The sequence below is a fragment of the Salmo salar genome, chromosome ssa24, assembly GCF_905237065.1.
Source record: "Salmo salar chromosome ssa24, Ssal_v3.1, whole genome shotgun sequence".
Lineage (NCBI taxonomy): Eukaryota > Metazoa > Chordata > Actinopteri > Salmoniformes > Salmonidae > Salmo > Salmo salar.
Window position 1 is genome coordinate 17,549,596 of NC_059465.1, and position 27,692 is coordinate 17,577,287.

The 27,692-nt window shown below is 47.4% G+C and overlaps 1 protein-coding gene across 5 annotated transcripts in view; it reads right to left on the reverse strand.

The window, feature by feature from the left end:
• Positions 1–27,692, reverse strand: part of smtnb (smoothelin b) — a 92,140-nt gene that overhangs the window by 4,103 nt on the left and 60,345 nt on the right. For 3 of the 5 annotated variants that reach the window (XM_014171305.2, XM_045706729.1, XM_014171308.2), the window contains 10 exons: positions 27,222–27,295; positions 5,298–5,492; positions 4,886–4,961; positions 4,499–4,531; positions 3,336–3,518; positions 3,147–3,209; positions 2,956–3,025; positions 2,667–2,822; positions 2,454–2,580; positions 2,023–2,174 (listed from right to left, as the gene is read on the reverse strand). In XM_014171305.2, coding sequence (XP_014026780.2) covers positions 2,023–2,174; positions 2,454–2,580; positions 2,667–2,822; positions 2,956–3,025; positions 3,147–3,209; positions 3,336–3,518; positions 4,499–4,531; positions 4,886–4,961; positions 5,298–5,492; positions 27,222–27,295 — 1,129 coding nt within the window. The remainder of the gene's footprint in view (positions 1–2,022; positions 2,175–2,453; positions 2,581–2,666; positions 2,823–2,955; positions 3,026–3,146; positions 3,210–3,335; positions 3,519–4,498; positions 4,532–4,885; positions 4,962–5,297; positions 5,493–27,221; positions 27,296–27,692) is intronic. The other 2 variants (XM_045706730.1, XM_045706731.1) reach the window with 1 other exon arrangement.

Consider the following 27,692-nt stretch of genomic DNA (forward strand, 5'->3'; position numbering starts at 1 on the left):
ATGAGAGGAATAGCCAGGGTGTGGAGAGAGGGAGAGAGAAGACACAAAAACACACCATAACATTACATTCCCTGTGTTGACAAACATATCCATGAGTTGACATGCTTCATGAACAACATGACACATATGTGCACACACGCAGACACAACAAAATGGCAAATGAAGCGTCAGGCGACGTCCATTTTGCCTTTTTGTTTGTTTGTTTTGTTGTTTTATTCTGTGCACTGAGACAAAAGACTTGGGCATGGGGTTATAGAGACGTCAACGGTAGAACATTGGCTTTGTTTTGTCCAGTACAAAAACAAGAGACAAGGAAAAAACAAGAAGAATCCTAGACTGACATAAAGACATGGACCACAGGGTGAACCTAGAAGAGAAACACACTGGTGGTGCACAGGGTGGTGTGTTTGTGTTGGAGGGGTGTGAGAGGGGGGGGGTGGTTGGTAAGGGAGTGACAGTGCAGCACAGTGGCAGAGGGGGTTGGGGGTCTAGCTAGGAGGAACACGTGTTTGACAATCCGTTGTTTACGTCATCATGGTCTTTGTCATGAGCAGCATCATCACAGTGGCTCTAAGGACAGGTGAACACAGCAGACACTGGTGGGTGACAGGACAGAGGTCGGCAGTACATGACCTCATCACAAGAGGAGATGACGAAGGTGGAGTGAGGAAGAGGAGGAGGAGAGGGACAGATTAAAGGAGAGAGGGAAGGAGAGGGGTCTGGGAGGAAGTCACTCGAGTGCTCTTCCTGTACTGTAGTAACCTGGTGGTTGTTGTTTGGGGAGGGGTCAGTCTCAGGAGTTTCCTGGTTTAGATCAGGGTTGGTGGATGGAGGGTCACATCACACAGCGGTTACTGAGGAGAACGTCTCTGAGAGGGGAGAGTGGATGGAGAGTGGAGGTTTAAAGGTACAGGAGATGATAGTAGTAGTAGTAGTAGTAGTAGTAGTAGTAGTAGTAGTAGTAGTAGTAGTAGTAGTGGTAGTAGTGGTAGTAGTAACAGATCCAGGAGCTGACTGTACAGACATGAGAGAGAGGAGGGATAAAAAAGCCCACCCCAACCCTCTTACTGTAGGGCCCCTGGAAACAATGAGTTGAGTCCAATAGCTGAATGTGATGAATCCAAAGGCTGCATCCTGTGGATTCACATTCTTTTCCTTCCTCAGGCAGCCATTCTTACTGTACATGAATGGGTAGTTAGGTGGTAGTTAGGTGGTATTAAGGCTAAGAGATGATGGTGAGAACCCAGAGGTCCTGTCCTGCTGAGCCTGAGGAATCCATAGACTGGCAGCTCAGTGTTGATTTTACAGAGGTCAGACAAACATACCCAATAGAGGGATCATATCTGTTCAAAGAGGAGTGTGGGGGTCTGGGGCAGAGAAAGAGGAGTGTGGGGGTCTGGGGAAGAGAAAGAGGAGTGTGGGGGTCTGGGGCAGAGGAAGAGGAGTGTGGGGGTCTGGGGCAGAGAAAGAGGAGTGTGGGGGTCTGGGGCAGAGAAAGAGGAGTGTGGGGGTCTGGGGCAGAGAAAGAGGAGTGTGGGGGTCTGGGGCAGAGAAAGAGGAGTGTGGGGGTCTGGGGCAGAGAAAGAGGAGTGTGGGGGTCTGGGGCAGAGAAAGAGGAGTGTGGGGGTCTGGGGCAGAGAAAGAGGAGTGTGGGGGTCTGGGGCAGAGAAAGAGGAGTGTGGGGGTCTGGGGCAGAGAAAGGCGAGGGAAGTTCTGGTTCTCAAGATGTTTGACGGATTCTGAGTTCAATGGGGGGGTTGGCTAGACAGCTACAGTGAATCTAATTTCCCACGAACAGAGCCTTGGGGTAGTCAGACGATTGATGGTCTTTGGGACGGAGGATGGTTCACTCAGATCCTGGTCCATTCTGCTGTAAATGGCCATGGAGCAACTCCAAGAGTGAAGCTTCCATTTAGCCCAGGGCTGAAGTTCTGACTGCATGTCATACTTCAAGACAACACATTCAGTACGTCTATGAGCGCATGCATGATGTACAGTTTTCAAGTGTATGTGTGTACTCACTCTGCAGTGCTGAAGGCCACCTCAAAGTTGTGTCTGCGGTTGGCAGCGGTGAGAGAGGAGTAGTCAAAGGCCTCTGGGAAGAAGTTATGGACCAGGGCACAGAACGCCATGCCATCACTCCAACTGGAAGAGAAGTTCTGGATGTCCACATTCTGCAGGAGGAAAGAAGAGGAGAGGAATACTATATTCAATCACAAAGCATTAACCAATGCTTCCAAATGTCATTAGTCACCTCATAGACTAGACTCAAGAGCATGTGAGAGAACACAGCATTGCTGACAGAGAAGACATGGTGGCAGGTTTTGATTGCAGTAGAGGGGTTATAATAAAGGCCTAAGACTCATAGCAGGATGAGCTAGTGTGAAGTGTGAATGCCTCAGATCTTTAAGGAGACTGGACACTCAGCATAGTGCCATGGTGGGTTGGCTCACCTCGTATGAGCGGGTCTTGGCGCGGCACCAGTCCAGCAGCATCTGTTTGATGGAGTTGGCATTGGGCACCACACAGCTAGCGGAGCGTTGGACCATGTTCACCTTGGCAACCGCTTTATTCCCTGGCCTGAAGAAGGGAGATTGGTTTACGTTAGTATAGACCTGTTTAAACTCTTCTCCTTCTTTGCTATTCTCAGTTCTTTCTATCCTTACCCTCCGCTCTCCTTCTCCAACTTCTCGATCATGGCTTTGCGGGACTGTGCGGCGGACGTTTTGGGCAGACTCTGGGCTCTCATCAGCTCCTTACGCTTCTCTGCCTGCCGGCGCTCCGCAGCACGGGACGCCGAGTCATCCTCACGGTCAAACACACTGATGGAGGAAGATAGAGAAGGGGTAAATTACAGTTCAACACTATTTCCGTTAATCCTATAGAGGTTGCAGAGGAGGAGGGTTTAGGCACAGAATTTAATACAGCACAGTATTATATGGGTTCAGTTCTCACCTGCCCACTTTCCTGGCGGAGCTGGAGCTGGTAGAAGAGTAGCTGTAGGACTTCGACTGGACTGTCCCCACTAGAGAACACAGGGAGGTGGTGGTGGTGAGATCACACAACACCATATATGGAGGAGAACAGATAGCAATCAAATGATGATGATGATGTTAAATGAGGAGGAAGATGCATTGATGACTCACTGTCTGTTTTCTTCACATAACTGGCCTCCATGATGGTGCTGTGAGCTGTCCTGCTGCCATCCCCTAGACACACAAACACGTACATTAGAACCATTTCAACTGACCTGGGAAGATCATGCAGGAGCTAGTGTACTGCCCAAATGTATCAGCCAAGTTGTCAGCCTAAGACATGGCGTATGATTGGCCTACCAGACTGGGCGAAGTGGTTTGTCTTGGTGACTTGGCTGAGGGTGGAGCCATCAGCTGACTTCTCCACCTTCCTCATCACGACCCCTTCAGCTCCTCCTCCTCCCGTACGACCCTTCTGAGCGCGCTCTTCTCTCTGCTGCCGAAGCTCCACAAGACGAACCTCTCTCTCCTTTTCTCTCTGGTCTGAGATAGAGGAGAGGAGGGATGGCAGGAGGAAAAGGTCAGTGGAAAAAGAGGGAGAAGAGGCACTCAACAAGTTGACAGCATCTCATCTGCTACAAAGCCAATGTAAACATGGGTTGAATGTTTGCGGAGGTACATTTCAAGATTCTTTCCAAAGTACCATCAAATGCCTTGGAACACAAACAGCCACCCACAGGTGAAAGACAAACACAACCAACCCCAGGCTGTGCTGTGGTGGGGCATGTGCTGAACAAACATCAAAGAGTGCAAACAGAGACCCTGAACATCATGTCAGACCAGTGAGACACTGGCATAGAAAGGCTACTGAACGCTGTCCAACACTACTGTTACCCGATGCCTGGGAGCTCTAGCAGTCTTACCTGTCCATATACCTTCCTAATCCCCAGAGACACAGTTAAGCGCTCATTATAATGGAACTAAATACCTCTGGTCTCTCACTTACTGTTTCAGCAGATTGGCTAGGGTTAAGGGTAACACAGGGATGAACTGGGTGGCTAGCTACTAAGCCCATGGAAACTTCTCTGATACAGAGTTCCGAGTCCTGTCTGGAGTCTCAACAAACAGTCAGCACTTTGCACCCAGCCATCCATATGTGGAACAACATGAGGTGTGTTTGCCCTGAGACAGTGAGTGAACCATAAAGTCCTGCATCATCCTGATAGATCACATATGGCACTGTGGTGAGTGCTGGGTAGTCACTCCAACATCTACAGAAAACATGAAGACTCATGCGTTCCCTCATCGTCCACCATACAGGTTCCGCATGTTCATGGTTGCTGCTGGTCAGTTCATGATCTATGTGTATCACTGAGAAAACTCAAATGACAAGCTCGAAACAGCACTGGTGGGACAGTATGGTTGACAATGAGGGGATACAGCCAAGTGGGACACTGATAAATGACTAACACGGATGCATATACTGTATTAACATAGTCCACAAACACACAGGACGTTCCTACCTATTTCCTCCTGTGTACATCCCAGTACGGCCTCTGAGAGCAGGATGGGAGAACGTGAAAATAAGATCAGAAAATAAGGATGGAAAATGGCGAGAGATGAGGCAGGTACATAATGCAGACCAGATTTGATGAAGGTCAAACTACCAGCAGAAAGACCCAGCAGTTAACATCATCATTAAAATAAGACAATGATGGAGAAAAGACAACAGCTACAAATATGAAACCAGAGGGGGAAAATAACAAAGAGATGGATAAGGAAGAAAAAAAAGGAGGTAAATGAAGAAATTAGGTTGAGGTATAGAGTGACACTGAGAAAGGGAAAGGTGTTAGAGGTTGGAGAGAGGGAAGGGACATGAGGTTGGTTAGTCTGGCTGTGGTCTCTCTCACCTCTCCTCCTCTTACGCAGATCTCTCATGGCTTGTCGGATCATCTTCCTCTCCTCAAAGTCCTTGGACTCATCCAGCTGTCGGAAAGAACAGGACAGACGGAAGGAATGAGAGGGGTCGGTCTTCAGACAAACTCAGTCATATAGCTCCAAACACACACACACACACACACACACACACACACACACACACACACACACACACACACACACACACACACACACACACACACACACACACACACACACACACACACACACTGAAATGTAAAGGTATGACCTTTCCAAATATAAGTTCTCTCAGCAGATCAGATTTAACTCTTCACTAATACAGAAAAACAACAACACCACATTGCAACACATTTAGGTCTGGGGACTAGAGGACCGTAAGCATGTGTGATATGGGGGAAGTACCATTTTATCCAGGAGCTCATCATCGTCGATGGCGGCCAGCTGTTCTGCAGTCAGTTTTCCGGAGCGTTCATCGACTTTGGCCCGAGCTGCAGAAGAGCCGTTGGGTACAGTAGCCGGGGCCTGACAGCATGCCACCTGCACCGAGGGCTCCACTGCAAACACTGGCTCTGAGGCCATCACAGGCTCTGTCTCCATCTACAGAGAGAGAGAGAGAGAGAGAGAGAGAGAGAGAGAGGCGAGGGAATGATGGGTTATTTCCAGGTTATACAGCACTTTAAATCAGGATTGGCATCCATTTTAGACTGTGTGAGTGTTAATAATTTTTTATCCTCAGCTGATGGTCAATGTTAGTGGCAGCCCAGACATAAACAGATACAAAAGGTGGTCGATCATACTCAAAGACCATTCTCCAGCTGGTGAGAAACCATGGGACCAGGACACACAAGGCCAGGGGAGGGACAGAAATTGGAGGCTTCTGATCCGTCAACCCCTACAGCTGTGTTTACAGAAAAGACACCGAGGCTTACTGACATTTAGGATGGAATGAGCACTGGAGGATTTCAGGAAAACTTCCAGGAACTTTTGGAGGTGGGAGGGGGAGCATGTACACCAGGGATCAACTAGACTCAGCCGCGGAACGATTTGTTCTTGAGTGGATGATCGGGGGGCCGGAACATAATTATAAATAAGTTGTAGGCTGCAAATTGACCGCAAGAAGGCCAAACAGATAATATTTGACTAAAACATAACCATTTCAAACCTTGTTTACATTTGTATTTGATCACGTGTCTCTATGCGTGGTAATACTTGGGAAAGGATTTCCAAAATTAAAATCACTTGAAGCTGATTTCCTGGTGTTTTTTTACTTGCAACAATAAAAAAAGAAGGACAGCTGAGGACTTGTGAGGCATCTGTTTCTCAAACTAGACACTCAAATGTACTTGTCCTCTTGCCCAGTTGTGCACTGGGGCCTCCCACTCCTCTTTCTATTCTGGTTAGAGACAGTTTGCGCTGTTCTGTGAAGGGAGTAGTACACAGCGTTGTACGAGATCTTCAGTTTCTTGTCAATTTCTCGCATGGAATAGCCTTCATTTCCCAGAACAAGAATAGACTGATGAGTTTCAGAAGAAAGTTCTTTGTTTCCTGCCATTTTGAGCCTGTAATCGAACCCACAAATGCTGATGCTCCAGATACTCAACTAGTCTAAAGGCCAGTTTTATTGCCTCTTTTTATTGCCTCAGAACAACAGTTTTCAGCTGTGCTAACATAATTGCAAAAGGGTTTTCTAATGATCAATTAGCCTTATAAAATGATAAACTTGGATTAGCTAACACAATGTGCCATTGGAACACAGGAGTGATGGTTGCTGATAATGGGCCTCTGTACACCTATGTAGATATTCTATAAAAAATCAGCCGTTTCCATCTACAATAGTCATTTACAACATTAACAATGTCTACCCTGTATTTCTGATCAATTGTATGTTATTTTAATTGACAAAAATTGTGCTTTTCTTTCAAAAACAAGGACATTTCTAAATGACCCCAAACTTTTGAACGGTAGCACACACACACACACACACACACACACACACACACACACACACACACACACACACACACACACACACACACACACACACACACACACACACACATTAGTGCCTTTGGAAAGTATTCAGACACCTTCACTTTTTCCACATTTTGTTACATTACAGACTTAATCTAAAACGATTTAAAAAAAATCTTCAGCAATCTACACACAATATCCCATAATGACAAAGCGAAAACAGTTTTTTAAATTTTTTTAGTAAATGTATTAAATCTAAAAAACAGAAAAACCTTATTTACATAAGTATTCAGACCCTTTGCTATGAGATTTAAAATTGAGCTCAGATGCATCCTGTTTCCATTGATCATCCTTGAGATGTTTCTACAACTTCATTGGAGTCCACCTGTGGAAAATTCTATTTATTGGACATGATTTAGTAAGGCACACACCTGTCTATATAAGGTCCCACAGTTGACAGTGCAAAAACAGAGCAAAAACCAAGCCATGAGGTCACAGGATTTGTCAGTAGAGCTCAGAAACAGGATTGTGGCGAGGCACAGATCTGGGGAACGATACAAAAACATTTCTGCAGCATTGAAGATCTCCAAGATCACAGTGGCCTCCACCATTCTTAAATGGAAGAAGTTTGGAACCACCAATACTCTTCCTAGAGCTGGCCGCCAGGCCAAACTGAGCAATCGGGGAAGAAGGGCCTTGGAAGGGAGGTGACCAAGAACCAGATGGTCACTCTGACAGAGCTCCAGAGTTCCTCTGTGGAGATGGGAGAACCTTCCAGAAGGACAACCATCTCTGCAGCACTCCACCAATCAGGCCTTTATGGTAAAGTGGCCAGACAGAAGCAACTTCTCCGTAAAACGCACATGACAGCCAGCTTGGAGTTTGCCAAAAGGCACCTAAAGACTCTCAGACCATCTGGTCTGATGAAACCAAGATTGAAGTCTTTGGCTACCCATACTATTTGCATTGCCCACACCCTCCCCCTCTGGAACGCTGCTGCTATTCTCTGTTATTATCTATGCATAGTCACTTTAATAACTCTACATGACCATATTACCTCAATTACCTCAACACCAGTGCCCCTGTGTAACCGATGTGAAATGGCTAGTTAGTTAGCGGTGGTGCGCGCTAGTAGCATTTCAATCGGTGACGTCACTCGCTCTGAGACTTGAAGTAGGGTTTCCCCTTGCGTCGCAAGGGCCGTGGCTTTTGTGGCGTGATGGCTAACGATGCTTCGTGGGGTGTCAATTGTTGATGTGTGCAAGGGTCCCTGGTTCGAGCCCGGGTTGGGGCGAAGAGAGGGACGGAACCTACACTGTTACACCTGCACATTGACATTGACTCTGTAATGGTACCCCCTGTATATAGCCCCGCAATTGTTATTTACTGCTACTCTTTATTATTATTATTTGTAATTCTTATCTCTTACTTTTTGAATTTTTTTATATATATTTTTTAGGTATTTTCTTAAAACTGCATTGTTGGTTAAGGGCTTGTAAGTAAACATTTCACTGTTGTATTCGTGACAAATAAAATTTGATTTGATTTGAATTGAATGCCAAGCGCCACGTCTGGAGGAAAGCTGGCACCATCCTTACGGTGAAGCATGGTGGTGGCAGCATTATGCTGTGGGGATGTTTTTCAAAGGCAGGGACTGGGAGACGAGTCAGGATCGTGGGAAAGATGAACGGAGCAAAGTACAGAGATCCTTGATGAAAACCTGCTCCAGAGCACTCAGGACCTCAGACTGGGGCAAAGGTTCCTCTTCCAACAGGACAACGACCCTAAGCACACAGCCAAGACAATGCAAGAGTGGCTTCAGGACAAGTCTCTGAATGCCCTTGAGTGGCCCAGCCAGAGCCTGGACATGAAACCGATCGAACATCTCTGGAGAGACCTGAAAATAGTTGTGCGGCAACACTCCCCATCCAACCTGACAGAGCTTGAGAGGATCTGCAGAGAAGAATGGGAGAAACTCCCCAAATACAGGTGTGCCAAGCTTGTAGCATCATACCCAAGAAGGCTCAAGGCTGTAATAGCTGCCAAAGGTGCTTCAACAAAGTACTGAGTAAAGGGTCTGAATACTTATGCAAATATGATATTTCAGTATTCATTTTATTTTTTTATTAGCAAAAAGAATAACCTGTTTTTGCTTTGTCATTATGGGCTATTGTGTATAGATTGATGAGGGGAAAAAACAATTTAATCAATTTTAAAATAAGGCTGTAACCTAACAAAATTTTGAAAACTTCAAGGGGTCTGAATACTTTCCAAAGGCACTGTATATATATTTTTTTGTTGCTCAAATTCGGCCTGCGGGCCACCAGTTGGGGAAACTTGATGTACATCTTCACACCCCTCACGATTCCCCAGGCCCTCCAGCTCCTCGGTCTTCCTGCCTTGTCACGGAGCGTGAGGATTATTATTGGGCAGAGAGATACAGCGGTTCGACGTCCCTGCCAAGCAACAGTTAGCTCACCCATCATTGGCCCTCTCAGTCTGTCTAAGCAGTATGATGAGGAACAGAGGGCTCATGTCATGTGACAGGAGTAAAGCACTACTTTGGCTATGGTCCTGTAGAGGTGCAATAATGTAAACTGTGTAGGATTGAAGCCAGCTTTACTCCTATAGAAGTATACACACTACAGTACTGTAAAAGCACAAGCACATTGTCCAGGAGCAGATGGTGCACCTCAGTCAGTGCTGTTACAGACAGGAGAGATGTAGGCTTTTTGTGTGCTCCCACTGCTGACAGGCGAAGAAAGGAGATGAGACATGGACATAAACACAGCACAGTCTTCCATTAAGATACCACTGGCTTTGTAACCATTTCTTTTAAGAGGCCATGAAGCCTATAGATAACGCCTCTTAAATATATTTAAATATGGTGCCACATGCCTTTTGCAGACTATAGAGGCTGGGCTGGTCTGCTAGACTTGATTGCTTTTGTTGTAGATGTCCAGGTCCAGATTTAGCCCCAGACTGCTGGCACTGCCCCATCAGCCCCCCACCCCCTCTCCTCCCAGAGAGACCAGCCAGGGACAGGGTGCTCCCCCCAGCCCCAGTGCAGACAGAGCTGTGTGATCCAGGGTGGCCTCTGGTTCTGGTCCTGAAGGTTTGGACTGAGACTCAGGGGTCTGACCCATGGGACAGGTCAGGGTGAGAGCCACTTGACCGCAGTGGAATGTTATTGGACAGAGCCCTGCAAAAAACCACCAAAACAAACAGGGCCTCACTGGAACAGATGCTTGGACATGGTGGGCATTGTGGGGTGAGGGGTGAGGGAGATCCACTTTAAATGGCTTGTTATATCATTCATTAGTGATTTGGGTACCAGTTATAGTACCCTAGGGCGAGAGATGGGGTTATTTTCTTCTGTGAGAGTGTGAGAGTAGACATAGGTTGTATGAGTGGCTGGTGTGCCTAACACTATGCCATTGTGTGATGTGTCCGTACACCTTTAGTACTGGGTTATATAAGAGCTCTAATTCATTGATGATTGGAAAGAGACAGGCTTTCTTGTCTTCTTTCATGGGCATGAGAGTGGACATTGTGCTAAGGGTGTCCGGTTGAGTCTAACACTACGCCATTGAGAGTGTCCGTTACACTCTAGACCTACAGGACTCGGTTATGTAAGAGGTGTTGAGGCAGAAGTGGATCTATATAGTACGGCATTGTGAAGCGTAGGGGTCGGGTAAGATCAGCTTCCATGCATGCCAGTCATCTGTCAGTCTGTGACATGACTGAACAAAAGGAGAACAGCTTCCCTCTGGGTCGGAGAGTCCTGACGGACAGGACGAGCTGGTCTGGGAGGATTAATGGGCTAAGGACCCTGTCCAGCTGAATAATACCACATCAGTTCCCTTCAATATCCCTCAAAATGTCATCAACATACAACAATAAACATACACTATAGAGCCAGGACGCTCTGTCACTCAGAGCAGCTCAGAATACATTACATTATTAGGAATAACAGACTTTGCAAACCTTCACACACACCAATCTACAGAAACGTACAGTCCGATTTCCCAACCAACAGAGCAGAGAGCTCAACAGGTTTCAGAGCCTATCAGTGTCAGTGGAACCGGTGTTCAAATCAAAATCAAATCAAATGTTATTGGTCACATACACATGGTTAGCAGATGTTAATGCGAGTGTAGCGAAATGCTTGTGCTTCTAGTTCCGACCATGCAGTAATATCTAACAAGTAATCTAACAATTTCACAACAACTACCTTATACACACAAGTGTAAAGGAATGAATAAGAATATGTACATAATACCAGACTAATACCATCAGAGTAATTAGAAGGTAAATAACATAGGACAGAGAGAGAGAGAGAGAGAGAGAGAGAGAGCCTCTACATTGTCAGCTCCTTGGCTGGGTTCCCTTTGCCCCAGTCAAAACACAGAGCAGAGCTGACCTTCTTGACCTGGACTACAGCAGGCTGCAGGGTTCAAGAGCAGTCTGACTGCCTCTAGAAGGCTGAGGAGCACATCAGGTCCAATCTCTCGAGTCCTCTAATCACAAAGGGTCTGGACCACGGGGGGGGCTGATGGAGTGCCATTGGTGTGTCACACACCTGAGATGTAATCAGAGAGAGCACCCAGGCTGTGAACCATCATTTGGCCACAGAGAAGGGTATGGTTCAATATCTGACCAGGATCACTGTGTGAAGTGTGAACTCTGAGCCACATATCCCGAATCAAATCATAATGTCAAAGAGAGGTGAAGAGTTCCTAAAAGACTGAAGGGTAGTCCAAGTCCAACACAATGTTAGGGACCTATTTTAGGAGGAGAGTGCCACAGAGATCTTAAGAGCCCAGGGTTTGGGCAGTAGACCAGAGGCTTTCATTATGACCAGGAGGCTACTCAGAAGATTAAATGACAGCAAACAGGATACTTCCTCCCACTGCAGGATGTGTGTCCCCTGACAGAACACGGAAACAAACAAGAACACCTGCACAAACACTCAGGGCAGTGAGGGCACCTCCACAAACCCCAACATCCACCCAATGGGATTAATGCATATCAGTGACAAACGCAGGTGTCACACACTCACAGACAATGAGAGAGGGGCTGGCATGAAACAGAGAGAGAAGAGAGAGAAGGTCATGCTTTGTGGATGGGAGGGGATGATGTGGATGGGAGGGGATGATGTGGGATGATAGAGATCCTGTTGGAACTGTCCTGATAACTAGAGGGTGGAAAAAGATAGCAGGAGAGAAGGAGGGGCTACAGAAAGGCATGCAGACAAAGCAGGCGAGTTGATTGGTTACGGTTAAATCCCCTTCTTCACAATGATACCCCTAACCCGGAGATGTAACCAGCCATCTGTACTGACAATGTGCTCTAATCTGCTGTCAGGCTGAACACTAAAACCATAAACTAACCTAGACTGTTCAGATGCTCGTTATAGATGCGAAAACCTGTCATCCAAGATTAGAGGAAAATATCTAGGCGTCAAAGAGGGATAGGGAAGAGAGTGTCATTAAAGAATAAAAGGCTGGAACTGATTCTAAATATTTTGTCAGGAGGGGATCCATACAGGCATAGAGAGAGAGGCATACCATGCTGTTGCTGCGCGAGAAGCCTCCTAGTCCTATCAGTGAGGAGGTGGAGGAAGAACGACGTGTGGCAAATTTGGGACAGTGGGGGACTGGGGTAGCCTCAGGTTCACAATCTGGTCCATCGGGTGTTTTAGGGCTGAGGGGTGTGCTGGATGGAAGTTGGAGGTCATTGGGAGTGCTGGGTGTTGGATCCGGGACGAAGGCTGTGTAAGGTGGTGGTTCAGGCAGACCCAGGGCCTGACACAGAGCCTCCACCTGGCGGGCCAGCCTCTCCTGCTGGATACGCAGCCTCAAGTTCTCCTCCTGCAGAGCTGCCAAAGCTGTAGACAGAGGAGCCACACGCGCCGCAGCCTCCTCAAGCCGTGCATCCACCCGCTTCCCAAAGGCCTGCAGGTCACTGTGGATCTCCCCCACGGCACAGCGCAGTGTCAGCTCCAGCCCACACTCACCACCCTCAACCTCCTCCTCCTCAGCCTGATCTTGGGCTAGCAGGTCACCAATCACCTCCTCCAAACCAGACTCAGCACACAGGATGTCTGGATTGCCCACCAGGGGCTGTGAAGCCTCTGAGGCCGACAGGAAGTCCAGGTTCACTCCAGGCATGGTAGGTAACTGCTCTCAATATCAAAAGTCACACCGAAGGTCGGATCTCGTTACAATGAGATGCAAAGTCCCTCTCTTTCAACTCAGCGCTAGGAACAAATCGAGCTCTAAGAGTTAAACAATCCAAGAGCGATGTTTGTTGACTTTTCAGTATGTATCCCCTGGGAGAAGAGGACAGTAGGCTCTCTCTCAGTCTGCCTGTTTATAGAGACCCTCCAAAACATCTCTAGTTCTTTATACCCCCCACAAATCCCAGATAGCCAATGAGCATTCACGGAATCCCGTTTCCAAGGCAGCAGAGGCCCCTACCCCTTTTTTTCCCTCAGGTGCCATAGACATGTGTATTTATCACTAGCCCCATCTATTATTCCACTGAGCCAGTCAGGGCCTGGGTGTCTGGTGGGGGGCCGGAGGGGAAATACGGGTGACAACAATTCATAAATCCCTCCCCCCCTCACAACCCCCCTTTTATTTAGAACCCTTGTCCTTCACACCTCGATTGGCAGGCGACTGGGGTTTGGATGGGGCTGTGTCTGGCCGACTAAGTAAAATTCTGTCAGCCCTCTCAAAGTGTTTGACAAACTGCAGCCTCTCAGGCTTGACATTATGAGTCAGTTGAGCTGCATGGGTCAGGTCAGAGGACAGGTCACCAGGGGTTAGGAGAACCTAAGAAGCACACCAAGCTGTGAGAGAGAGACAGAGGGTGGTCAATGTGGTGGGCTATAGACAACCTGAACCTGGTTTTGGCTGACCCTGGCCGTGGAGAAGGCTCTTGTTAAAGGCCAGCTGCTCTCGTCCGTGTGCTTGCTTTGGAACTTGCTGATAGAATGTAATATCACAGTGGTCTGACCAGCTGCTGTTACGTGTGCATTCTTCAAGTGCTTTGTGTGTCAAGTTGAATGCTTTGAGAGAGTGTTGAACAGTCTGTGTCTATATTAATGTGTGCCTCCAGCATGCATTTGTGTATATGTATTTTAGAAAATTATAGCACTGTAGGTCTGCATGAATCAAATCATTTGAACTCAAACTACAGTATATCAGGTGAACAAGATTAGCGCAACACAAGCAAGCCCTCTTAGCACGTAATGTTGTTCTTAACCTCTGGTCCACACCTAAATGGTGCTTGACTAATGGTGCTTAAGTAATATAGCTAATACTGTGTTCACTGAAAACCAGCATTTTTGTAGGTATTTGCCATGGTGGTTTCCAGGGTTGGGTTCATTTACGTTTCAATTCAGAAAGTAAACAAAATTTTTATTCAAAATGTTCCTAATTGAAAAGCATTGATGAGAATTGGAAATGGAATATCATTGTACTTCCTGAATTGACTGGAATTTAAATGGAATTGACCCCAACCCTGGTGATTTCATCAAACCCCTAGGCATTCCTTGATATTGAGTGTGTAACTGAGCTGCTGATCCTGAGATTTAGAGGACAGCAGAACGGCTTCCAGGAACGGGGAGCAGGCCAGAGAGACTGTGGCCAGGCAGGCCAGGAGAAGTGGGTCAGACCCCATCAAGGACATCACTTTAGTTTGGCGCGCACACACACACACACACACACACACACACACACACACACACACACACACACACACACACACACACACACACACAGCAACAAGGCTTGTGTGTGTGTGTCTGTCGGTCGGTCAAAACACAGTCTGTTTTGTTTGTGCATATTTGAGCATGTGTGTTGGAGAGGGAGAGCGAGAAAGAGGCAGAGGGACAAATAGAGACAGAGAGAGCATGTGTTGTGCGTGTGAATGTTCTCTATATCTCTAAATGTTATGTATCTGTATAATAAGCAAGTGAATGTATTTATGCCCTAAGGCACGCCTGTGTAAATCAGATAGACATTAATTGTCCGTCTCAGAGAAGTGACAATGTCTTTGATCGCTGTGACTAGAGGTCGACCGATTAATCAACATGGCTTATTTCAAGTTTTCATAACAATCGGTAATCAGCCTTTTTGGACGTCGATTATGGCCGATTACATTGCACTCCACGAGGAGACTGCGTGTCAGGCTGACCACCTGTTACGCGAGTGCAGCATCAAAAGGACCTTGTGGCTGCAAGGAGCCAAGGTAAGGTGCTAGCTAGCATTAAACTCCTCTTATAAAAAACAATCAACCTTCACATAATCACTAGTTAACTACACATGGTTGATGATATTACTAGGTTAACTAGCTTGTTCTGCGTTGCATATAATCAATGCGGTGCCTGTTAATTTATCATCGAATCACAGCCTACTTCAACTTGATGATTTAACAAAAGCGCATTCGCGAAAAAAGCATTATCGTTGCAATAATGTACCTAACCATAAACATCAATGCCTTTCTTAAAATCAGTACACAAGTATATTTTTTTAAACCTGTTATGTAGTTCAAATAAATTCATGTTAGCAGGCAATATTAATAATTTATTATAATTTATTTATTAATAATAATTTAGCCCAAACTACTACCTCTTCCCCTACTGTATTTTATTTATTTTGCTCCTTTGCACCATATTATTTATATTTTATCTCTGAACTTTCTTCAAACTACAAATCTACCATTCCAGTGTTTTTCTTGCTATACTTTATTTACTTTGCCACCATGGCATTTTTTTTTTTGCCTTTACCTCCCTTATCTCACATCATTTGCTCACATTGTATATAGTCTTATTTTTTTTTCTACTGCATCATTGATTGTATGTTGTTTTACTCCATGTGTAACTCTGTGTTTTTGTATGTTGTCGAACTGCTTTGCTTTATCTTGGCCAGGTCGCAATTGTAAATGAGAACTTGTTCTCAACTTGCCTACCTGGTTAAATAAAGGTGAAATAAAAAATAAATAAAAAAAATGAACTAGGGAAATTGTGTCACTTCTCTTGTGTTCAGTGCAAGCAGAGACAGGGTATACGCAGCAGTTTGGGCCGCCTGGTTGTTGCCAACTGTTGAAAGGCCATTTATTGCTAACAAAGACTGTAATTAATTTGCCAGAATCTTACATAATTATGACATAACATTGAAGGTTGTGCAATGTACCAGCAATATTTAGACTTAGGGATGCCACCCGTTAGATAAAATAGGTAACAGTTCCGTATTACACTGAAAGAATAAACGTTTTGTTTTCTAAATGAGAGTTTCCGGATTTGACCATATTAATGACCAAAGGCTCGTATTTCTGTGTGTTTATTATATTATAATTAAGTATATGATTTGATATTTGATAGAGCAGTCTGACTGAGCGGTAGTAGGCAGCAGCAGGCTCGTAAGCATTCATTCAAACAGCAGCTCTTAGCAATGCTGGGATGCACAGCGCTGTTTATGACTTCATGCCTATCAACTCCAGAGATTAGGCTGGCAATACTAAAGTGCCTATAAGAACATCCAATAGTCAAAGGTATATGAAATACAAATAGTATAGAGAGAAATAGTCCTATAATAACAACAACCTAAAACTTCTTAACTGGGAATATTGAAGACTCATGTTAAAAGGAACCACCAGCTTTCATATGTTCTCATGTTCTGAGCAAGGAACTTAAACGTTAGCTTCTTTACATGGCACATATTGCACTTTTACTTTCTTCTCACTGTCTTTTTGCATTATTTAAACCAAACTGAACATGTTTCATTATTTATTCGAGACTAAATAGATTTTATTTATGTATTATATTAAGTTAAAATAAGTGTTCATTGTTCATTCAGTATTGTTGTAATTGTCATTTATTACAAATATATATATAAAAATCGTCCGATTAATCGGTATTGTTTTTTTTTTGGTCCTCCAATAATCGGTATCGGCAATGGAAAATCCTAATCGGTCGGCCTCTAGTTGTGAACCCGCTGCAGTTATTTACAAGAGAGTGTCTAAAAATAGTCAGCAGCTTTATCCAGAACACACCACTAAAACTCAGCTGGGACTTCACCCTGGCCCCCCTCCAGAGAAGAACAGCACAGTGAGATAAATGATCTCAGGCCACAGCTTTAAGTCATATAGCCATAAAACACCAGGGATAAAACAGTAACACACTGCATCTGACTTATGGCTCCACTAACAAAATCCACAGACCAGGATCATCTCCAAAATAGTCAAGAGACCTCATCTCTCTCTCCCTTTCTCCTGTCCTCCATAAAAGCCCTGTACAGGGCCATATACTAGGGAACATGTGTGCTGGTTGGGTAACCCATGCCCAGAGTGTTTGTTCAGACTGTGCTGACAATAGGGAGATTAGTGTGCTGTATGACAGTGAGTGGCCAGGACTGACAGTTGATCATTCACTGTGGGACCGTGGCCATAAACCCCTGTCCAGCGTTACTAGCGTGACCCAGGGCTCTGCTGTAATCTCCATGCCTGCAGGAGAGCCACTGCTTGTCCGTCATCGCCGCAGAGACAGAACGATGGCATTATTTACGCCCGAGGCCACGGGTCAGCAGACAGCCTGGACGGGTGGCAGAGATGAATGGGCACAGGTGAGGGTACTTAAGCCAGGGCCGACGTGGGCATCAATAACACCAACGGCCAGGTCCCATCTGCTACACACACCCAGAGCTATTCCAACAGCACTCCCTCTTTCTCACTCTCACTTAGCCTAAGTCTCCGTTCCACCTTTCACCTCTTTGTTGATCTTACCCTCCATTTCCATCCTTCACGCTCCCACCTTTTTGTCCTTCTAATTACCATTATTTATCATCTCTCCTTAAACCGCTTCTTGTTCGCTTTCTTCAGAGTTGATGCGTTTTTATTATTCTGCCCATTGTAAGATTCAATGCTACCTTATCTGCATTATCCCAGTCTAAAAGCCTATCTGAACCTGAGCCGTCATTAAGTAACTGGTTGTGTATAGGGGTGATAACGATGATAAGGTTTGAGTACATACCACCAGAGAGGAGCAGAGGACCACCCACACAGATCACAAACAGTCTGTGTACCCCATGGCTGCTCCTTTACTAAACACCAATAAAGACTAACTCATCCAAAACAACCCTCTTATCACACAGCTTTGATTGCAAGACCTCCATAATAGGACTGTTCCATCAGTGTGTATTAAACCCTACGATCCTATAGAGGACAGAGGAATGTGAATGAGGATCAATGTCAATGCCTGTTAATGGTGGGACTGGAAGCCAATCCAGACAAATCCATCGTCCATCATTGTCACGCACCCTTGAACTTCCATGGGCCTGAGAGACTATGTGGAACAGGTGGTGGGGCCTAGACCCAGGACAGAGGTACAGCGCAGCAGCCCTGCTTGATGCTAACCTAGAGTGAAAATGGCATCTGCCAGCTTCCCTTCACAAATCTCATTAGCAGAGTTATTTCCACGTGTGTCTAATAACCTGAATAAACCCGGCTGATATACCATGCTGGTGGCTTGGGCTGAAGAAGTGTCTGCTGTTTGCCTACACAAAAAGGAACACGTCTTGTGCTCTTACTCACAAACACATTCTAAACCTCAACACATGGTCTCAGTACCTGGAAACAAGGACAAGTGCACATATGAAGCGCAACTGTCTTGCTTTAAATCCTTACAAAAAGGACATCAAAAGAGTCCAATGGTCGTATCAATGACTTTCACAACGAGCCACCAAAGTTTACCACTGAAAATGGGAAATGTTTTCAATTACAATGTAACACATCACATACACAGACATGCAAGCCTCTCGACCATAGTTACCTATTTGTCCTGATTATGCCTAGCACGGGTCAAGCATACACCTTATCTTCTGCAGAATGAATACATGTCTTCTTGCCCCTTTATCTCGCTCAGTCTGTCTGTGTGTAAGAGCCACCTATCGGTGTCTTTATCCGTCTGTCTGTGTGTAAGAGCCACCTATCGGTGTCTTTATCCGTCTGTCTGTGTGTAAGAGCCACCTATCGGTGTCTGTATCCGTCTGGATGTGTGTAAGAGCCACCTATCGGTGTCTGTATCCGTCTGTCTGTGTGTAAGAGCCACCTATCGGTGTCTGTATCCGTCTGGATGTGTGTAAGAGCCACCTATCGGTGTCTGTATCCGTCTGGATGTGTGTAAGAGCCACCTATCGGTGTCTTTATCCGTCTGGATGTGTGTAAGAGCCACCTATCGGTGTCTGTATCCGTCTGGATGTGTGTAAGAGCCACCTATCGGTGTCTGTATCCGTCTGGATGTGTGTAAGAGCCACCTATCGGTGTCTGTATCCGTCTGGATGTGTGTAAGAGCCACCTATCGGTGTCTGTATCCGTCTGTCTGTGTGTAAGAGCCACCTATCGGTGTCTGTATCCGTCTGTCTGTGTGTAAGAGCCACCTATCGGTGTCTGTATCCGTCTGGATGTGTGTAAGAGCCACCTATCGGTGTCTGTATCCGTCTGTCTGTGTGTAAGAGCCACCTATCGGTGTCTTTATCCGTCTGTCTGTGTGTAAGAGCCACCTATCGGTGTCTGTATCCGTCTGGATGTGTGTAAGAGCCACCTATCGGTGTCTGTATCCGTCTGTCTGTGTGTAAGAGCCACCTATCGGTGTCTGTATCCGTCTGGATGTGTGTAAGAGCCACCTATCGGTGTCTGTATCCGTCTGGATGTGTGTAAGAGCCACCTATCGGTGTCTGTATCCGTCTGGATGTGTGTAAGAGCCACCTATCGGTGTCTGTATCCGTCTGGATGTGTGTAACTGCAGGGTTAACTAATGGAGACAGTCTCTATGCAACATCTTTAATCCCCCCCCCAGCCCCAATCCCAGGCAGCGTCCTCCCAGCACAGCCCTGATCCCCTAACCAGATTACTGCTCCCTCTCATGGGTGTAGCTAACTTTAATCCCCCCAGCCAATCCAGCCCCAGCCCTGATCCCCTAACCAGATTACTGCTCCGCTCTACATGGGGGGTGGAATAGAAAACCATTAAGGAGTGAGGAAACTAGACTACACTTGCCCTTACCCTACATTCACTTCCCTTCATTCACTCATGACAGAGCTTTTTCCTTTTAAGAAGTGCCGTTTAAGAAGTGTAACTTTGATCTAAATGGTAACATTCTGTCATAAACAGTGCATGTTCAAATGTATAGCAAATAACACGTTTTCATATCAACAACAAAAAAATACTACGGTAAGTGCCTATTACAGTAAGTGCCGCAAAGTAACATGGTTATTTGTTAAGTCAGACAGAAATCCCCTTGTGACAGGGGGATATGAAGCTTGTTGGGTGCAACAGGGAGTGGCAATTGAGAAAAAAAATCTATGGGTAACATGGTTGAAATGTTATGATCATACCCACTCTGTTTCCCACCAGAAAACACCAGGAAATGGCCAAAAAGAGTAGAACCCGCTCACATGCTTTTACTATATGATTTGACTATTGGATTCAATGTTAGGTTTAAAGTTTATTTTTAAAATAAATATTTTGTAAGGAATAGATTCAGCACATTAAAAATAGAGTTCAGTTCACATAACAGAATTACCTTAAAATGAGGGACAGACGTAGATGAATCAATAATCACATGAAACAAATAATCATCTTCAGAAATGACTGTCAGAGCATGTAGGGCTTTACAATGATGGTGAAACTTGGAGAAATGTTGGAATTAAGTGGGTTCAAATCTTCCTAGAAATGACACAGGGTTGACGGAGGGACTTGTGAATTTGATGAATTTTGCAGATGTATTGAATTCTCTATGTTGTCGATATAAAAGGTCACTTAATTTATATAACAGGCTTTAAAATGCCATCTTGGTGCACAATTTCTACTGAAAAATATCACAGGTACGCAAAAGGCACTCATTTTGTGGAACGACCCCTGTGTCATCGTCGAGTTGAGTGGCTAGGACTCTAGGGAGGTGGCATAGACTGTAGGGAGGTGGCTAGGACTGTAGGGAGGTGGCATGGGACTGTAGGGAGGTGGCATAGACTGTAGGGAGGTGGCTAGGACTGTAGGGAGGTGGCATGGGACTGTAGGGAGGTGGCTAGGACTGTAGGGAGGTGGCATAGACTGTAGGGAGGTGGCTAGGACTGTAGGGAGGTGGCATGGGACTGTAGGGAGGTGGCATAGACTGTAGGGAGGTGGCATAGACTGTAGGGAGGTGGCATAGGACTGTAGGGAGGTGGCATAGACTGTAGGGAGGTGGCTAGGACTGTAGGGAGGTGGCATGGGACTGTAGGGAGGTGGCTAGGACTGTAGGGAGGTGGCATAGACTGTAGGGAGGTGGCATAGGACTGTAGGGAGGTGGCATAGACTGTAGGGAGGTGGCTAGGACTGTAGGGAGACGCATAGACTGTAGGGAGGTGGCATAGGACTGTAGGGAGGTGGCTAGGACTGTAGGGAGGTGGCATAGACTGTAGGGAGGTGGCATAGGACTGTAGGGAGGTGGCATAGGACTGTAGGGAGGTGGCTAGGACTGTAGGGAGGTGGCATAGACTGTAGGGAGATGGCATAGACTGTAGGGAGATGGCATGGGACTGTAGGGAGATGGCATAGACTGTAGGGAGATGGCATGGGACTGTAGGGAGATGGCATGGGACTGTAGGGAGGTGGCATAGACTGTAGGGAGATGGCATAGACTGTAGGGAGGTGGCATAGACTGTAGGGAGGTGGCATAGACTGTAGGGAGGTGGCATGGGACTGTAGGGAGGTGGCATAGACTGTAGGGAGGTGGCATAGAGTGTAGGGAGGTGGCATGGGACTGTAGGGAGGTGGCATGGGACTGTAGGGAGGTGGCATAGACTGTAGGGAGATGGCATAGACTGTAGGGAGGTGGCATAGACTGTAGGGAGGTGGCATGGGACTGTAGGGAGGTGGCATAGACTGTAGGGAGGTGGCATAGAGTGTAGGGAGGTGGCATGGGACTGTAGGGAGGTGGCATAGACTGTAGGGAGGTGGCATAGACTGTAGGGAGGTGGCATAGACTGTAGGGAGGTGGCATGGGACTGTAGGGAGATGGCATGGGACTGTAGGGAGGTGGCATAGACTGTAGGGAGGTGGCATAGACTGCAGGGAGATGGCATAGACTGTAGGGAGGTGGCATAGACTGTAGGGAGGTGGCATAGACTGTAGGGAGATGGCATATACTGTAGGGAGGTGGCATAGACTGTAGGGAGGTGGCATAGACTGTAGGGAGGTGGCATATACTGTAGGGAGGTGGCATAGACTGTAGGGAGGTGGCATGGGACTGTAGGGAGGTGGCATAGACTGTAGGGACGTGGCATGGGACTGTAGGGAGATGGCATAGACTATAGGGAGGTGGCATAGACTGTAGGGAGTTGGCATAGACTGTAGGGAGGTGGCATAGACTGTAGGGAGGTGGCATGGGACTGTAGGGAGGTGGCATGGGACTGTAGGGAGGTGGCATAGAGTGTAGGGAGATGGCATGGGACTGTAGGGAGGTGGCATAGACTGTAGGGAGGTGGCATAGACTGTAGGGAGATGGCATAGACTGTAGGGAGGTGGCATAGACTGTAGGGAGGTGGCATGGGACTGTAGGGAGGTGGCATAGACTGTAGGGAGGTGGCATAGAGTGTAGGGAGGTGGCATGGGACTGTAGGGAGGTGGCATAGACTGTAGGGAGGTGGCATAGACTGTAGGGAGGTGGCATAGACTGTAGGGAGGTGGCATAGACTGTAGGGAGGTGGCATAGACTGTAGGGAGGTGGCATGGGACTGTAGGGAGATGGCATGGGACTGTAGGGAGGTGGCATAGACTGTAGGGAGGTGGCATAGACTGTAGGGAGATGGCATAGACTGTAGGGAGGTGGCATAGACTGTAGGGAGGTGGCATAGACTGTAGGGAGATGGCATATACTGTAGGGAGGTGGCATAGACTGTAGGGAGGTGGCATAGACTGTAGGGAGGTGGCATATACTGTAGGGAGGTGGCATAGACTGTAGGGAGGTGGCATAGACTGTAGGGAGGTGGCATATACTGTAGGGAGGTGGCATAGACTGTAGGGAGGTGGCATGGGACTGTAGGGAGGTGGCATAGACTGTAGGGAGGTGGCATGGGACTGTAGGGAGATGGCATAGACTATAGGGAGATGGCATAGACTGTAGGGAGGTGGCATAGACTGTAGGGAGGTGGCATAGACTGTAGGGAGGTGGCATGGGACTGTAGGGAGGTGGCATAGACTGTAGGGAGGTGGCATAGAGTGTAGGGAGGTGGCATGGGACTGTAGGGAGGTGGCATAGACTGTAGGGAGGTGGCATAGACTGTAGGGAGATGGCATAGACTGTAGGGAGATGGCATAGACTGTAGGGAGGTGGCATGGGACTGTAGGGAGGTGGCATAGACTGTAGGGAGGTGGCATAGAGTGTAGGGAGGTGGCATGGGACTGTAGGGAGGTGGCATAGACTGTAGGGAGGTGGCATAGACTGTAGGGAGGTGGCATAGACTGTAGGGAGGTGGCATAGACTGTAGGGAGGTGTGGCATGGGACTGTAGGGAGATGGCATGGGACTGTAGGGAGGTGGCATAGACTGTAGGGAGGTGGCATAGACTGTAGGGAGATGGCATAGACTGTAGGGAGGTGGCATAGACTGTAGGGAGGTGGCATAGACTGTAGGGAGATGGCATAGACTGTAGGGAGGTGGCATAGAGTGTAGGGAGATGGCATGGGACTGTAGGGAGGTGGCATAGACTGTAGGGAGGTGGCATAGACTGTAGGGAGATGGCATAGACTGTAGGGAGGTGGCATAGACTGTAGGGAGGTGGCATGGGACTGTAGGGAGGTGGCATAGACTGTAGGGAGGTGGCATAGAGTGTTGGGAGGTGGCATGGGACTGTAGGGAGGTGGCATAGACTGTAGGGAGGTGGCATAGACTGTAGGGAGGTGGCATAGACTGTAGGGAGGTGGCATAGACTGTAGGGAGGTGGCATAGACTGTAGGGAGGTGGCATGGGACTGTAGGGAGATGGCATGGGACTGTAGGGAGGTGGCATAGACTGTAGGGAGGTGGCATAGACTGTAGGGAGATGGCATAGACTGTAGGGAGGTGGCATAGACTGTAGGGAGGTGGCATAGACTGTAGGGAGATGGCATATACTGTAGGGAGGTGGCATAGACTGTAGGGAGGTGGCATAGACTGTAGGGAGGTGGCATATACTGTAGGGAGGTGGCATAGACTGTAGGGAGGTGGCATAGACTGTAGGGAGGTGGCATAGACTGTAGGGAGGTGGCATAGACTGTAGGGAGGTGGCATGGGACTGTAGGGAGGTGGCATAGACTGTAGGGGAGGTGGCATGGGACTGTAGGGAGATGGCATAGACTATAGGGAGATGGCATAGACTGTAGGGAGGTGGCATAGACTGTAGGGAGGTGGCATAGACTGTAGGGAGGTGGCATGGGACTGTAGGGAGGTGGCATAGGACTGTAGGGAGGTGGCATAGACTGTAGGGAGGTGGCATGGGACTGTAGGGAGGTGGCATGGGACTGTAGGGAGGTGGCATAGACTGTAGGGAGATGGCATAGACTGTAGGGGAGGTGGCATAGACTGTAGGGAGGTGGCATGGGACTGTAGGGAGGTGGCATAGACTGTAGGGAGGTGGCATAGAGTGTAGGGAGGTGGCATGGGACTGTAGGGAGGTGGCATAGACTGTAGGGAGGTGGCATAGACTGTAGGGAGGTGGCATAGACTGTAGGGAGGTGGCATAGACTGTAGGGAGGTGGCATAGACTGTAGGGAGGTGGCATGGGACTGTAGGGAGATGGCATGGGACTGTAGGGAGGTGGCATAGACTGTAGGGAGGTGGCATAGACTGTAGGGAGATGGCATAGACTGTAGGGAGGTGGCATAGACTGTAGGGAGGTGGCATAGACTGTAGGGAGATGGCATATACTGTAGGGAGGTGGCATAGACTGTAGGGAGGTGGCATAGACTGTAGGGAGGTGGCATATACTGTAGGGAGGTGGCATAGACTGTAGGGAGGTGGCATGGGACTGTAGGGAGGTGGCATAGACTGTAGGGAGGTGGCATGGGACTGTAGGGAGATGGCATAGACTATAGGGAGGTGGCATAGACTGTAGGGAGGTGGCATAGACTGTAGGGAGGTGGCATGGGACTGTAGGGAGGTGGCATGGGACTGTAGGGAGGTGGCATGGGACTGTAGGGAGGTGGCATGGGACTGTAGGGAGGTGGCATGGGACTGTAGGGAGGTGGCATAGACTGTAGGGAGGTGGCATAGACTGTAGGGAGGTGGCATTGACTGTAGGGAGGTGGCATAGACTGTAGGGAGGTGGCATGGGACTGTAGGGAGGTGGCATAGACTGTAGGGAGGTGGCATAGGACTGTAGGGAGGTGGCATGGGACTGTAGGGAGATGGCATAGACTGTAGGGAGGTGGCATAGACTGTAGGGAGGTGGCATGGGACTGTAGGGAGGTGGCATAGACTGTAGGGAGATGGCATAGACTCTAGGGAGGTGGCATAAACTGTAGGGAGGTGGCATAGACTTTAGGGAGGTGGCATAAACTGTAGGGAGGTGGCATAGAGTGTAGGGAGGTGGCATAGACTGTAGGGAGGTGGCATAGGACTCTAGGGAGGTGGCATAGAGTGTAGGGAGATGGCATAAACTGTAGAGAGGTGGCATAGAGTGTAGGGAGGTGGCATAGACTGTAGGGAGGTGGCATAGACTGTAGGGAGGTGGCATAGACTGTAGGGAGGTGGCATAGAGTGTAGGGAGGTGGCATAGAGTGTAGGGAGGTGGCATAAACTGTAGGGAGGTGGCATAAACTGTAGGGAGGTGGCATAGACTGTAGGGAGGTGGCATAGACTGTAGGGAGGTGGCATAGAGTGTAGGGTGGTGGCATAGGACTCTAGGGACAGGCATAGACTGTAGGGAGGTGGCATAGGACTGTAGGGAGGTGGCATAGATTGTAGGGAGGTGGCATAGACTGTATGGAGGTGGCATAGACTGAAGGGAGGAGGCATAGACTGTAGGGAGGTGGCATAGAGTGTAGGGAGGTGGCATAGAGTGTAGGGAGGTGGCATAGATTGTAGGGAGGTGGCATAGACTGTAGGGAGGTGGCAGACACTATAGGGAGGTGGCATAGACTATAGGGAGATGGCATAGACTGTAGGGAGGTGGCATAGAGTGTAGGGAGGTGGCATAGACTGTAGGGAGGTGGCATAAACTGTAGGGAGGTGGCATAGACTGTAGGGAGGTGGCATGGAGTGTAGGGAGGTGGCATAGACTGTAGGGAGGTGGCATAGACTGTAGGGAGGAGGCATGGAGTGTAGGGAGGTGGCATAGGACTGTAGGGAGGTGGCATAGGACTGTAGGGAGGTGGCATAAGACTCTAGGGAGGTGGCATAGGACTGTAGGGAGGGGCATAGGACTCTAGGGAGGTGGCATAGGACTGTAGGGAGGTGGCATAGACTGTAGGGAGGTGGCATGCAGTGTAGGGAGGTGGCATAGACTGTAGGGAGGTGGCATGCAGTGTAGGGAGGTGGCATGGACTGTAGGGAGGTACAGAGATAAATCTCAGGAGGGATGGGATGGGGCATAGAGAGAATGAAGTGCCCAGTGCACCTCCCTCCCTCTCTGTCTGTTTCTCATACCCTACAAGGACACTCTTTGTTTGATAAACACCAAGTCTGCCCTGCTCGCTCGCTCTCTCTCTCTCCCTCCCTCCCTCTCTCGCTCTTATTAGGCGCATGAGGTACTTGCTTTAAGGGGCAAAGCAAGTGCTTTGTGACAACGATGATAATTTTTTTTTATTCAATACAATTAAGTATGACATTTTAAAGCAAGAGGTAAACCATGACTGATCAACTTATAGTCCAACATTTATTTATAGCTTTTAAAGGCATCACATGCATAACTCAGGTTTGGCACGTTACAGTCATTTAAAGTCCTACTCCAGTCTCCTTTTCACCTCATTTAACATCTGATTTACTTAACAAAAGGCACACCTCAATAGGTGATCCAGGTATGACATGTCATGGCACAAGTGGGGGGGCTTTCCTCTTCTGTTCTCTATTGCTCCTCTATTGTTCGTCAAGCAAGTGGGGAGGCCGATGACATCCCATCAGACCATCTCCTTAAATGCCCTATTCCTTGAAGTTGGCAGTTGTGTCCAAAAAAATGCTTTGCTGAAAATATATATTTTTTTACCCTTCAGTGTGTACACATTACTGTATTTATACTTGGGATACTGTTTTTCAATTGGAAAAGTCAAAAAATTGCTGTAGTGTGTCTTTAACCCTGCGTTTCTGCCAGGACAGGAGGAGTGGAGTGTTACAGTACCTTGAAGGAGGATCCAGAAGTGAGGCTGGAGGAGGAGGTCTTGAAGGGAGTCGCTCTCAGACCCATGGTCAACTCTGCCAGGGAGAGAGAGAGAGAGCCATACAGTGAGAGACTTACATGGAGCTGAAGTGTCAAAAGCTCTATAAAACAATGTCACAGCACACCACCAGTGTTTAACCATAAATAGTTACATGTTAAATGGACTCAAGTTCCCAAAGGGTATATGTTTTTGTATATTGTACATGATGATGTGCCTATGACTCTGAGTGTCAATGAGTGGACCATCACTCACTTACATAAGCCGTCATGGTGCCTTCCTGTATTATACTTATGCAACAAACCAAAAAATATTCTACTGAGCCATTTACTTTATATAATATTCTTATCTTGTATTATTTCTTATTGTTGCATTATTGAGAAGGAACCTGCGAGTAAGCATTTCTTTGGACGGAGTATACCATGTGTATCCTA